Source organism: Ictidomys tridecemlineatus, chromosome 15, assembly GCF_052094955.1.
Source record: "Ictidomys tridecemlineatus isolate mIctTri1 chromosome 15, mIctTri1.hap1, whole genome shotgun sequence".
NCBI lineage: Eukaryota > Metazoa > Chordata > Mammalia > Rodentia > Sciuridae > Ictidomys > Ictidomys tridecemlineatus.
This window is the reverse complement of record NC_135491.1, coordinates 45,544,761-45,557,282: the sequence shown is the minus strand read 5'-3', so window position 1 is coordinate 45,557,282 and position 12,522 is coordinate 45,544,761. Positions and strand designations below refer to the sequence as shown.

The 12,522-nt window shown below is 49.0% G+C and overlaps 1 protein-coding gene across 2 annotated transcripts in view; it reads right to left on the bottom strand.

Annotated features, from left to right (window-relative positions):
• The window catches only part of Has3 (hyaluronan synthase 3), a 28,061-nt gene that overhangs the window by 6,028 nt on the left and 9,511 nt on the right, over positions 1 to 12,522 (bottom strand). The window contains exons 1-3 of one of the 2 annotated variants that reach the window (XM_040279081.2): positions 7,756 to 8,570; positions 3,710 to 4,345; positions 459 to 560 (exon numbers count right to left, since the gene is read on the bottom strand). In XM_040279081.2, coding sequence (XP_040135015.2) covers positions 459 to 560; positions 3,710 to 4,345 — 738 coding nt within the window. In that variant the 5' untranslated portion in view covers positions 7,756 to 8,570. Of the gene's footprint in view, positions 1 to 458; positions 561 to 3,709; positions 4,346 to 7,755; positions 8,571 to 12,522 lie in introns of those variants that run through there. The other variant, XM_040279082.2, reaches the window with a different exon arrangement.

Genomic DNA, 12,522 nt, shown 5'->3' with positions numbered 1-12,522 from the left:
TGCGCCTTACATAGTTGAAAAGCTTCTGGAAAGACATGATATGTTGCCTGCAGTATCCTCTAGAAGATGATCAGCCTTTGAAGCTTACCAGAGCTCTTCAACTTAAGTTCCTTAAAAGCAAGGGCTTCTGAGGTCCTAATTTGGGAGCTATTTGCTATCCCATCAGCCCAAAAGGAAATACCCTCTGGGATCTGTGACCTCAAAATCCTTCCTGCAGCATGGGCTCTCCATAACTGTTAGGTAATTTCCCCTCTTTACATTGAAAAAGAGCAGGAAAGGAATTGGGTAGCAAGTTAGGTGACCCCTACAGGACAAGCTACCAGTGAAAACTGCCAGAAGGGAACCTCCCCCCAGATACTAGCAAGTAAAAAATACCCATTTTCCAGGTATATCCTGTTGGATTAGGAAACAGAAAGAGTCTAGATTCCTACCCCTAGAAATTCCTGGTTACTTCTTACCTGGACATCTCCACCAACTCCCCCTACTTGGGGATCTTCCTCCAGGACTCGAAGCATCTCAATGGTACAGGCTGGGTCCAGCACAGTGTCAGAGTCACACACCTACAAGGGAGTACACAGACCATTTTGACTTCAGGCCTACACACATACCCTCCGCCTTCCACAAGGCTGCTCACTGCCTGAGGGATATGACCCCCTTCCACATGATTTACTTACAGCAGAAAGATCTAGACCATAAAAGGAGAGAGAAGAAAAACAAAGGAAATTAAGGAAAAGGTGAGTTCACATACCAGGCTTGATAGCCTCTGAGCTGAAGAGAGAAACCCACAGTAGACTGGTCTGGGAAGGGGAAAATGCTTACCACTGGGTAAGCTTTTGCCCTTCCAGATCTAGAATCCACAGAACTGGTCTCAAAATATTTCTATGGGGTCCTTAGGCAGAAATGGGGAACAAGCCACTGAAGTCAGACAACAGGCACAGTGGGCTAGATCAGGGACAGCAGACATTCCTCAGAACACTGAGAAGTAGCTCCTGTCAGAGGCTACTGCTGAAGTGATCTCATAGGGTAGTTGTTATCAGTGTCTATTTCAGCCTCTGGCTTCTTGAACAATCTAAAGCTGCAAGGGTGAGGATCGGTCCACCTACCCATAAGTCCCTCCATGAAACCACTAAATGGCCCCAGACATTCTGTGCTCCCTCATCACAAACTCCATTGGCCAAGGCCGATTGGGACACAGTATGACCAAAGAATGCTCGTTGGGATTTACTCCGTGGTTGTGGAAGCCAACAATTGCTGCCTGGAATCAGGCCCTGGCTCTCCTTTTGTCAGAAGGCTCATGGCCCAGCAGGGTCCTACTATTAATTGAACTTAGGCTCTGAACACTTATCCTGATGGCTGACTTCTTATGTTTTCTAAAAAGACACTGAATTGGGGCTGGGGATGTGGCTCAAGCGGTAGCACGCTCGCCTGGCATGCATGCGGCCCAGGTTCGATCCTCAGCACCACATACAAACAAAGATGTTGTGTCTGCCGAAAACTAAAAAATAAATATTAAAAAAAAAAAGACACTGAATTGGTACAAGAGTCTAGATAAATCATGAAGCAGGGAAATTGGTTTATGGACTCCTAATTGAGCTCTATGGTCACAGTTCTCAGAGTAGAATATCCACAAGTGAAACAACCCTATTCCACAGCCTAAAATCCTTTCATTGAAGATACTTATATATGTAAAGTCCTGGGTTCACTCCCCAGCACCAAAAAACTTAAAAAGGTTCCCATCAGCCTTCAGGAAGACAGCTGCCTCTGACCTCAAACTTTCCCAGTTTTCTCTTGTGTCAAAAGAGAAGGTGGCCACAGGCAAATAACAGTAAAAGCTAAGGAGGAACCAGGCACAGTCCCATCAGTGCCAGGCTAGGTTCCTCACATGTGCTCCTTCTCACCTCCTTACCAGACACATCCTTACATCCTGGTCCCCAGGATGGTCCCCAGAAGGTCCCAGCTAGCCTTTGGCCAGAATCAGAGCCTCTCCAGCCTACAGGACAAGCTACCCAGTGCTGCTGATCTCATTGCTACTTCCTGTCCTCACCCTAACCGATTCTCCATGCTGCTCCACCTCTTTCATACCAGGGAGGTGATTTTAGCTGAGCAGGAAAGGAAGAGTCCTGAGCCACTTGGCTTTCCCCACTGGCAGGGGCAAGGTTCTCTCCCACAGAGAGAAAGACACACACCCTCAATAGGGCTGTTGGAGGGTAGGCTGAAATCCATCAAGCTTCACTGGCTCTAGCCCAGGGCTGCCTTAGGCAGTGGCCCCAGGGCCATAAAGAAAAAGGCATGTCTCAGGTGTGGGCCTGTTTGCAGATCCACCAGAGTGCACAGATGACTGGGAAAGGGAACCATGTGGCAGAGCAGCTTTGGGGGGGGGGGTCCTGTAATTCAAGGGAGTGAATGACAAAGCTACTATGGTTTGAGCATATGTCAGGGCTCAGGGCTTTTTCTACGCTTTTGAGTTCCCAGGAAGTTTTCACAAAAGTCCCCCAATCCCAGGTGAACTGCAGAATCAAACAGCATTCTAGGCTCACATCCTCCCTTCATGGCTGGGAAGGTCCTTGGGTCTAGGAAGACGAAAAAGACAAAGGTATCAACTCTCACACAAGGACATACCCTTCAAAAAAATTGTGCCAAACAAATTGTGCACACTAGTTCTAGGTAGGTACATGAATAGAAAACGTAAATAGTATCAGAGACTTCACCATGCTGTCATCAAGACTGAACAGCACACAGATGGCTGCTAGAATAGCTACTATAGCTACTATTCTTTTATGCACTTATGAAACTATGGGTAAAACTCTACAGCAGATGCAGAGAAGGGCAAAAACAGGCACAGGTAGTGTGAATGCTACGAAAAATTCTGGACCAGAACATGGGGTTCTGGGATTTCAGTTTCTGCATGGGACTGAATATATGAGTTTTAATCTTCTCAATTCTCTCTAGGTTGTATTATTTGAAAATTGAAGCTCTGTCAACCTTGTCAACCTAATAAAATTTCCAGGCTAGTGTCAGAGACACACTTTGACCAGAAGCTGGGCAGGGTTTGCTCAGGGTTCCAGCCCTGTTAATGGTGCTAAGAAATGAAGTGCTAGATGTCTCACATCCCGAGTCCCTTCACTCCTGCCTCACAGACATGGATTTGACAGTTGGAAGAGTGGGACTTTGGACTCATAACAAGCCAGATTTTTTTTTTTCCGCTCTTCTCACCCCTATATTGTCAGTGGCCAAAAAGAGAGTATCGCTGAGGACTGAGAGCAGACTTGAGATAGCTGCCTGACTCTGCACCTAACTAACAGTATGACATTAATTAAGTTACTTTCTATGCTTCTGTTTCACCTTCTATGAACAGAGTTAATAATAGTACTAACCACTAGGAGTATTATGAGGATTAAAATAGCTGATGTGTCTAAAGTGCCCACAGCAGTGCCCACTGTAAGGTAAATTCTGTTGTAACAGTTTTCTGCTCTTATTATTGGAATATCAACTCAAATATCTGACCAAAATCAAGGAGAGGCAGAACCAAGCTTCTAATCCAGACCTGTCTGACCCCAGGAGAGCTTCAGAACCTTTATGCCCTTGTTCAGTTCAAAGGAGGGATATGCACACACATTGGACTTAAATTAGATCTAAAATTCCAAAAGGAGAGCATGCCCCATTGGCCCAATATGTGTCCATCAACACAGTCCTAGGGATTCATCCTTACCTGGATATAGTCCACGGAGTCACCAAGGGCCTTAAAGGCTGTGTACATGACCTCACGCTTGCCTCCCCACTTCTGCATGATGCATGAGAAGGTGCTGGCCCGTACCACTGCCCGCACTCGCTCCATGCCCTCCTGAAGGCTAGCTTCAGTTTCGCCCTCACCCGCCTCATGGAAATTGCTGCGCCATACAAAGAAGCCGGCTTGTTCAGTGCCACCCAGCACCTCATGGAAGATGTCCAGCATGTAAGCATCCTCCTGGCGATTGCCATCCACCACCATGACCACCTTGAGGTCAGGAAAGGCAATACGCTGGGCTGAACGCAGGCACTTGCGCAAGTAGTCAGGGTCCTCCTGGTAGGCTGCAATGCAGAGCGCCACTGAACGCCGCTGCTGGCAGGACAACTTTATTGGCCGCCCTGCCCCGCGCATGCGCCGATGCTCCAGGAAGGCGAACAGGCTCTGGATGAGCAGGTGCAGGCCTAGGATGGCGCCGTACAGGCCAAAAGACAGGTAGTGCTTTTCTGTGTGGATGAACTGGTAGCCTGTCACATAGGCTGCCAGGATGCCACCCAGCACTGCCAGGGCAAACAGGCTGGTGCCCACCACACGTAGGGCTGTCGTCAGCTTCACCGGCATCTGGCAGAAGGTAGGAGATATAGGGTCAGGCAGAACAGTATTTCTAAACAATAGGAGGGTAGGCATTCTCGGAGTCTGGCTCCAAAAAAGGGAAATGGGCTGCTAATAAAACCATAATTACCACTTACTGAGCATGGTTAAGACCCAGAAGCTAGACTAGTAGGTTCAAATCCCAGCTCTGCTATCTATGTGACCTGTGACTTATTTCATTGATGAAGTGTGGGCTGCAGTACTAATCTCATAGGATTATGAGAAAGAAAGTGGACAAACCAGTTGGGCATGGTGGCCAAGCTTGTAATCCCAGCAGCTCTTGAGGCTGAGGCAGGAGGATTGTGAGTTCAAAGCCAGCCTCAGCAACTTTGTGAGGTCCTAAGCAACTTAGCTAGAGTTTGTCTCAAAATCAAATATTAAAAAGGGCTGTGGATGTGGCTCAGTGCCCCTGGGTTCAATTCCTGGTTACCACACCACCACCAAAAAGCAGACAAACCAAAGGCCAGCGTTTTGTGATACCCCCACAGATGGCAGAATGGGATCTGCTTGATCCAAAGTCTTCTTTTTTTATAATTTTTTTTAGTTGTAGATAGATACAATATCTTTATTTATTTATTTTTAAGTGGTGCTGAGGATTGAACCGAGTGCCTCACATTTGCTAGGCAAGTGCTCTACCACTGAGCCACACCCCCAGCCTCCAAGGTCATAATAGGTAAGCTTAAGTAGGGTGAGCCTGAGGCATTCCTGAGCATAAGGGAATAGCTCTGTAGACAGTGTGGTAGAGGAGTGGAAGAGTGGCAGCCAGTGGCTTATGAGCTACAACCCCTGGAGAGGGTGAGTGACTGCATTCTAGGAGACTTGTTCATTGGTAAAGCACAGCACAATGCCCTTGAAGAAAGTGGGGGAGGAAAAGATGAGGTGAAACTGCAGGAAACAAAAAGAGGTGGGGGGTGGATGCAAACAGCTTCCCTTTCTCATGGCAAAATCAGTAAGAGAAACTTCCCAGTGTTCTGCTCTCTCACCTTTTTCTCATTTACTTGAGAGGCAGGAAAGAAAGGGAAAGCCGCAGGGAAAGCAAACAAGGGAAAGAAGAGGAAATGAGAGCTGGGGTGTGGGCAGCCCTCCTGGAAGCCCAGCACTGAGGAGTGCCAGAGGGAACCGCAGCCACCACTGCAGCAGCCTGAGAGAGGTGGCTGCTGGAGAGCCCCATCCGCTTGGTCCTAGTGCCCTGGTGGAATCTCCTTGTTCGTCCCTTAGCCTGGCCACTTCTGGAGATGATGACAGGATGCTGAGTTTCTATTTGCAGCCAAATCAGGGCTCCTAGCATCTACCCTGTGGTAACTTGGCTTGAGACAAGCTCTACTACCTCATCGCTGCCTGAGCTGTGCCTAGGTTCTCTAAGACTTGGTCTCCCTCCACCCTCTATGGGGTTTCTAATGGTTTCTTGCTTCATAGATCTCAGGAAAATAATTTCCCTGAAAATGGAAACATGTCAGCCCTACAATGCTGCCCAGTGGTAAGGCTGATTGTGGCTTCCTCTGGAGCCCAGTGGGGGACAGCAGCATGAAGAAGAGGTGGGAAGGACAGGCTGACAAGGACTGCTTCCTGCCCTTCATTCTGACCTAGGCCTTCTCCCCATGTCCTCTTCTTACCACCTGCCCCTTCTAGAGAATCCATTTCCACCCTGGGAATCCAGACAAAGATATCTCATTTTCAAGCTTGTTCCAACTCTAGGACTCGCTGAAACGGAGCCCTCCATCCCAACACAAAAACACCTTCCTGCCAGGGGACACACCTTACATAGGAGGAGTGAGGAACAAGCAGTCATGGCCTAAATCAGCCAGAGACTCAGACACTAGCAGCCTTCCAGCAGCTTGGATCAAAAAGCTGTTGGCAGACTCGCCTCTCCGGGAAGCTCGGCCTCTCTGCCCCGCCAGGCCGGCGGTGTGCTTCCTCTGCAGGACTCCTAGTCCTCCTAGTCCTTCTTTCCTGCACACGCCCGAGGCCCAGAGCCCCCTGGGCCCCCACTCATCACCCAGGAGCGACCCCGCCCCCCGTGTCCCCTTCTGGAGCTTACAAGATGAGGGGGCGCTGCGGGCCTCACGGCCAGTCTGAGCTCTGGGAAGGGGCAGGAGGTGCCGGGCCCAACCCAGCAACCTGCCAGGCCCTGGCGCCCCGCCTCGGCGCAGTGACGGAGGCTATGCCCACCAGGTCAATGCGGCCGCTAAGGCACTCGCCAAGCTTCTCACCCGGCTGGGCTTCGCGTACTGGCGAAAGCGGCGCCGGCCACACCCACGTGCCGGTTTCCCACGACCCAGCCGGGAAGGAACGGAAAACCTAAGGAATCACAATCGGACTAGACCCTGCTCATTTTCCCGGGGCTCCAGCTACCTTGGCAAAAGTGTGTCTGCAGACAAAGGCGGCATCCCCGGTGTCGCCAGTCCCTTATTTCCCCGGGCAGGACCCCTCCCCCACAGGAATTAGAGGCACTACCTCTGTACCCTCCTTTCGGAGGACCCAAGAAGGTCCTGCTGCCGAATTCCCTATGTGCAATCAGGCTCTGGTGCGGTCTCTGGTTGAGGTCCCCTGCCCTTGCAGTCACCCCAAGCCGGCGGAGGCGAGGTGATCCTACAGCCTGGATCGCTAACCTCCACCCCACCCCCATACCCTTCGCTCAGAAAGGGTTCACGGGAGCCGGTCCCAAACTGGCTAACGCGCACTCGGTTTCAAGGGCACGAGGTTGGGGCTTTCCCCAAAACCGGTCCCGCCGACTACTGAAGGAAAACCCTCCAGCCAAAGGCACTCGCTTCCCTACCTCTCTACCCCCCGAAAAAACTTTGAGGGACTGCCTGGTCTGCAGCGTCTCTCCCGCTGACAGGTGCGCCCTGCTGCGGGGCCCTCATGCAGCGGAATGGAAACTTGTGCGCGAGATGGGGGTTCCTTGCCTTGCGCCTGGGCGCCCTCAGGTCCCTCTGAGCCAGCAAAGGAAAGGAAGCTCAGTCTGGCGGACGTGCAGCCGTGGCCTGGCTGACCCGCAGGAACCAGAGCTCTGGGAATTGGTGTCCCCACAGGTGTGAAGACCCTGGCGGGCGTGGATGGGGGAGGGGTACTCCAACCAGCCTCGTGCCCCGCACGGTCGTCTGCCTCCTATTTCATTCACAAACCAGGAGCCGCAAGGGAAGAAGGGAGGAGCGGCTGGAGGAGGAGAAGCTGGAGGAAGAAAGGGAGGAGGGGTCAGTGGGGAAGTGGCTGCAGGAATCGCCGCCGAGAAGCCTGGAGCTGTCACGGCCCCAGCTGGCCACCCAGCTGTGGACACGGTCCCCTGGGGCTCGGCAGAAGGTATCCCCAGAGCCAGGTTCCCAGGGCCCTCAGCGCAGCCCCGCGCGGCCCGCCCTCCGAGGTGGCCGGCCCGCGCTCACCGTGCCGCCGGCTGCCCGCGCTCTGGTGCTCAGCAGGCCCGCGGCGGCTCCATGCCCCTCCTCCGGCTCCTATCGTCGCCGCGCCTCCCTCCACGGTGCGCCGCTGCCGCCGCCGCGCGCTCCGACTGAGGAGTGCCGGCCCTGCCAAGCCGCCTTAAGTACCGAGCTCGTCCTCGCCGGGAGAGGCGCCCTCCTCCGGCCCTGGGGCCGCGAAAGTTGACAAGAGTGGGAGGGTTCCCCAAGGGCACCCCGTTCCCGGCTGGGTCGAATGGAATCCACAGGCCTGCGTTTGGCGGCTTATGGGGTCCCGCGTGGACATAGATCCTCTGGCGCGCAGATACACACAGCCTCAGCGCGCTCTTGGAAACTGGTTTCCTCAATGTGGCCGAAGGCAGAGCTGCTCTGCTATTGCCTCGGGGCCAGCTGCCCAGGAGAGGAGGTCATTGTGCCCAATTTTGAACCTGAAGCGTCGCTAACTTTCAAGATAACCCATAGGGACCTCCAGAATTCTTACTCTCCGTCCCCGCCTCCAAGCCCTTCTTTCTAGGTCTTGAAAACCTACTTACTCTTCAAAGCTGGGGAGCAGAACGAATGACCCCTACCCCGGACTTCTACACGCCAAGGGGCTGTTCGTTAAAATCAAAGCAGCGGAACCTTCCTGATGGAAGAGACTAGTTATCAAATATAAAAAGGTTGGTCAAAGAAGGCGTTAACTATTGTGACCAGCTTAGCTTTGAATCCCGCAGTGGGGCGCTGATGACATTAAGGCTGTTTGCAAAAGCTGCAAATGGTTTAGCAGGAAGCTTGCTGGTTCCGGTGTCTTAAAGCCAAAACAATTCCTCCTCCCCTTTTTTACACTTTTATTTTAGATATTCATGACCTCCTAAATTCCCAATTGACCTCAATGCCAGCTGGGGCTAGACTTGAGATGAAAGGGAGGGGATAGGGGAAAGGAGGGCATTAGCTGAGGAAAGAAATTTAGAACCAGCTGGAGACCCTGAGCTTTTACATCTCAGGAAAAACTTGAAGGACATAAAAACAATGCATTTGCATATCCTCCAAACACAACTGCGATACTTCCCATCACTTTCCTAACTACAAAAACTTTATAGCAACATGAGCTGCAGTTTATAAGCTGCTCCTCCCAGAAGTCTTAGTGCAGGGACTTATCTGTCCACCCTCACTCTGGGCTATAGAGCTGAGCATCACAGGCAAAGCCCCCAGGACCTTGACCCACTCCCATTCTGCAGTAGGAAATCAAACCATTTCACATTGTTTGGGAAATGACCACTAAAAAGTTATTTATGGGTTAAGCAGGTACATTTAAAAAAAACTACGCTATATACATCTATAACTACACAATAGGTGGGATTCTTCATCATGTACAAACAGGAAAATGAGAAATTATTCTCTCTTTATGTAATGATGTATCATAGTGCATTCTACTGTCATGTATAACTAATTAAAACAAATTTAATTCTAGGCACAGCGGTGCACACCTGTAATTCCAGCAGCTCTGGAGGCTGAAGCAGGAGGATCAAGAGTTCAAAGCCAGCCTCAGCAAAAATTCCATATCCCACCACTTACAAATGTGAATTCAGATGTTGTACAATTGGCTTTTTACACTGGTTCCAGAGGCCAAGCCTCCCTACTTGACTCAATAGAAGATTCATACTGTACTTGCATAGTCGTTTAACTAAATTGCTGAAGGCCTGCTCTGAGCAGAGAAGGGTGCTTCAGTACCCAGAGTTCTCAGGCTAGTTCCTGACACCTGGAAGGTTATTCATCTTGAAGACAAAGTTGAAAACAGAAAAACAGTCACTATACAAGGTCTAAATATTGGTAAGAGGGTCCAACTGGAAGAAGTTGAGAATTTCAGGTAAGAAATCTCTGTGAGATGCAATGGACTGGGCAGAGTTCTGTGAAAAACTGGGGAAGCTGTTAAGGACATTCTTGAACTGGGAACACTTTTAATCCCAGCTACTCAAGAGGTTAAGGCAAGAAGGAGGATTGCAAGTGTGAGGCCAGTTTAGGTAATTTAGCAAGACACTGTTTCAAAATTTAAAAATAAATAAAAAACACTGGTAATGTAGCTCACTAGGAGAGTGCCCGAGTTCAATCCCTAATACCAAAACAAACAAACAAACAAACAAACAAACAAACATTCTAGATAGGAAGACTAGTTTATATACAAGAATAGATACAGGAATGGGCAAGGTGCATTTTTGTTTGTTTTTGGTACTGGACATTGAACCGAGGGGCACTTTATCACTGAGCCACATTCCAGCCCCTTTTATTTTTTGAGACAAGGTCTTGCTAAGTTGCTCATGGGTCGTACACTAATTTCCTGAGGCTGGCCTCAAATTTGTGATCCTCCTGCCTCAGCCAACTGAGTCACTGGGATTACAGGTGTGTACCACCACACCCAGCTGGCAAGGTGTATTTGAAGGACAGCAGAGCCTGGATGAAACAAGAAATTTAAACCAAAGACTTCCAACTGTGGCAAATAATGACTTCTTGCTACTCTGAGGAAGAGGATACTAGGACAGATTGTGGGCACAGTGACCAAATAAGGAGTTTGGATTTTATTGGGTAGGTTATGACTGAGCAAAGTAATGATAGGTCACAAGTGCTGTATGGGGCAGGCTGGGCCAATAATATTTTGGGGTGAAGACTAGATACATAGGAAATTAAGAGTCAGATAAGCCAACCCGGGGCTGAGAAAGGGCTTTGAAGAGCCTTGTGGGTGTTGCCTTCAGGAGATGATGATGAGGGCTGGCTGTGTAGACCACTGTGTGTGTACAACGAAAGGTACGCAGAAGAAGAGTAAAGAGGAAAGTTTATGCAGCATGGAGAGCTGAAGGGGACTTTCTCAAAGATGTGGAGGGTCTGAGATAACTGCAGCTCTACAAACAAATATTTCACCTTTCAACTAATTTTCAAATCCAAACTCACGACTCAAATACCTTGCACTAGGAGTCGGCCATTCCATCTCTTTGTGTCACACAGGTGCTTGAAGTTTGTAATATTGCCAGTAACCAGATACTCCCTCAAGCCTTCGGTTCCACTCTGCTGGCCTCCTAGTAAGGGACTTGTGGGAGGGAGGGAGGGAGGGAGGAGGGATTGTGGTTCCTTGGACTCCCCTCACCCTCTGACCTCAAGCTTCAGTGCTCCTCCCTGGCATTCAGCCCACAATTTCTAGCAAAGCAAAACTGAATGAGAGCTAGCAGCCAAGCCACCCAGGCTTCCACAATCCCTCCAGGTTTCATCCTGATCACCATAAAAACTTTTAAAGCTAATGAAGATAGGTTTAAAATGGCTTCCAAAGTGATATGAGTAACTGGGGAGGCTAAGGCAGGAGGATCCTTTGAGCCCAGGAGTTCAGAGCCAGCTTGGGAAATAGAGAGAGAGCCTGATTCAAAAAAACACACACAAGGGGCTGGGGATGTGGCTCAAGCGGTAGCGCGCTCGCCTGGCATGCGTGCGGCCTGGGTTCGATCCTCAGCACCACATACCAACAAAGATGTTGTGTCCGCCGAGAACTAAAAAATAAATATTAAAAAAAAAATTCTCTCTCTCTCTCTCTCTCTCTCTCTCTCCCCTCTCACTCTTTCTTTAAAAAAAAAAAAACACAAAAAAAAAAATCCCACATACATAACATGGCTTCCATATAGTAGCAGTTTATGTTCCCTCCACTGACTAAGGGCTTTCTCTGCAACAGTAGTTAATACATAATTCAAAGAGCCTTGACTACAGCAAAGCAGCTTTGACAACAAAGTTTTACTTTCATTACTTTCTCCTCTTACTGAGAAGTACTCTGCAATCTGTACCCATTTCTAGGTGCTTTGTTTGAAGAAGCAATCTTGAGGACTTATCTGTGCTACAGTTACAGTGGTTAGATTTTAACTTCAGCTCCTTTGTCCTTTGATGAGAGAATCTTTATCATTTCAAATCAAGGGGAGGTGGAAGTGGAGTGGTCAGCCCCTACTAAGGGGCCAGGTTCTTTGATCTGCCCTGAAGGTCAAGACTAGAAGGCACACCAGATTGATAACCAAATATCAAACCAGACCTGGGGCTGGGAATGGTGGTACACCCCTGTAATTCCAGCAATTCCAGAGGCTGAGGTAAGAGGAGCACAAGTTTGAGGCCAGCCTCGGCAATTTAGCAAGGCCCTAAGCAACTTAGATCTGTCTCAAAATAAAAAGGGCTGGAGATGTAGCTCCAAACAAAAAACAAACTTAGGGTGCTTTTCTTGGAATTCTAAACAGGAAAAAACTCTCAGCCATCTTCCTCTTCTCTTCTTCCCTAGGTAAATGTGGAAAAAAAAATCCAGAAGGCAATTGTCAACCACAATGTACCTTCCTGATGAAATACTTTGGAGTTACTAAAAATTATGCTCATGAAGAAAATATAAGAATATGCCAAAACACTATGATGTATAGCTAAGTAATATACAGGATGCAAAATTGTTGATATGAATGAACAAAATTGTTGTATATTAACAGTTGTATATACATTTCTGTTGTTTTCTTTAAAATCCTGTGAATTAGAACTGAAAACAGAACTCAGTGGTAGAGCACTTTCCTAGTGTGCATGAGGGTCCTGGGTTTGATCCCCAGTATTGAAAAAAAAAATCTCATGAATTAAAAGGCAGAAGAGAAGTTCTCCCCAAATATTAAGGTTTAGGCCTGGTGCAATGGTGTATATCTGTCATCTCAGCAACTCCAGAGGCTAAAGGAGGAGGATTGCAAGTTCAAGTCCAGTCTT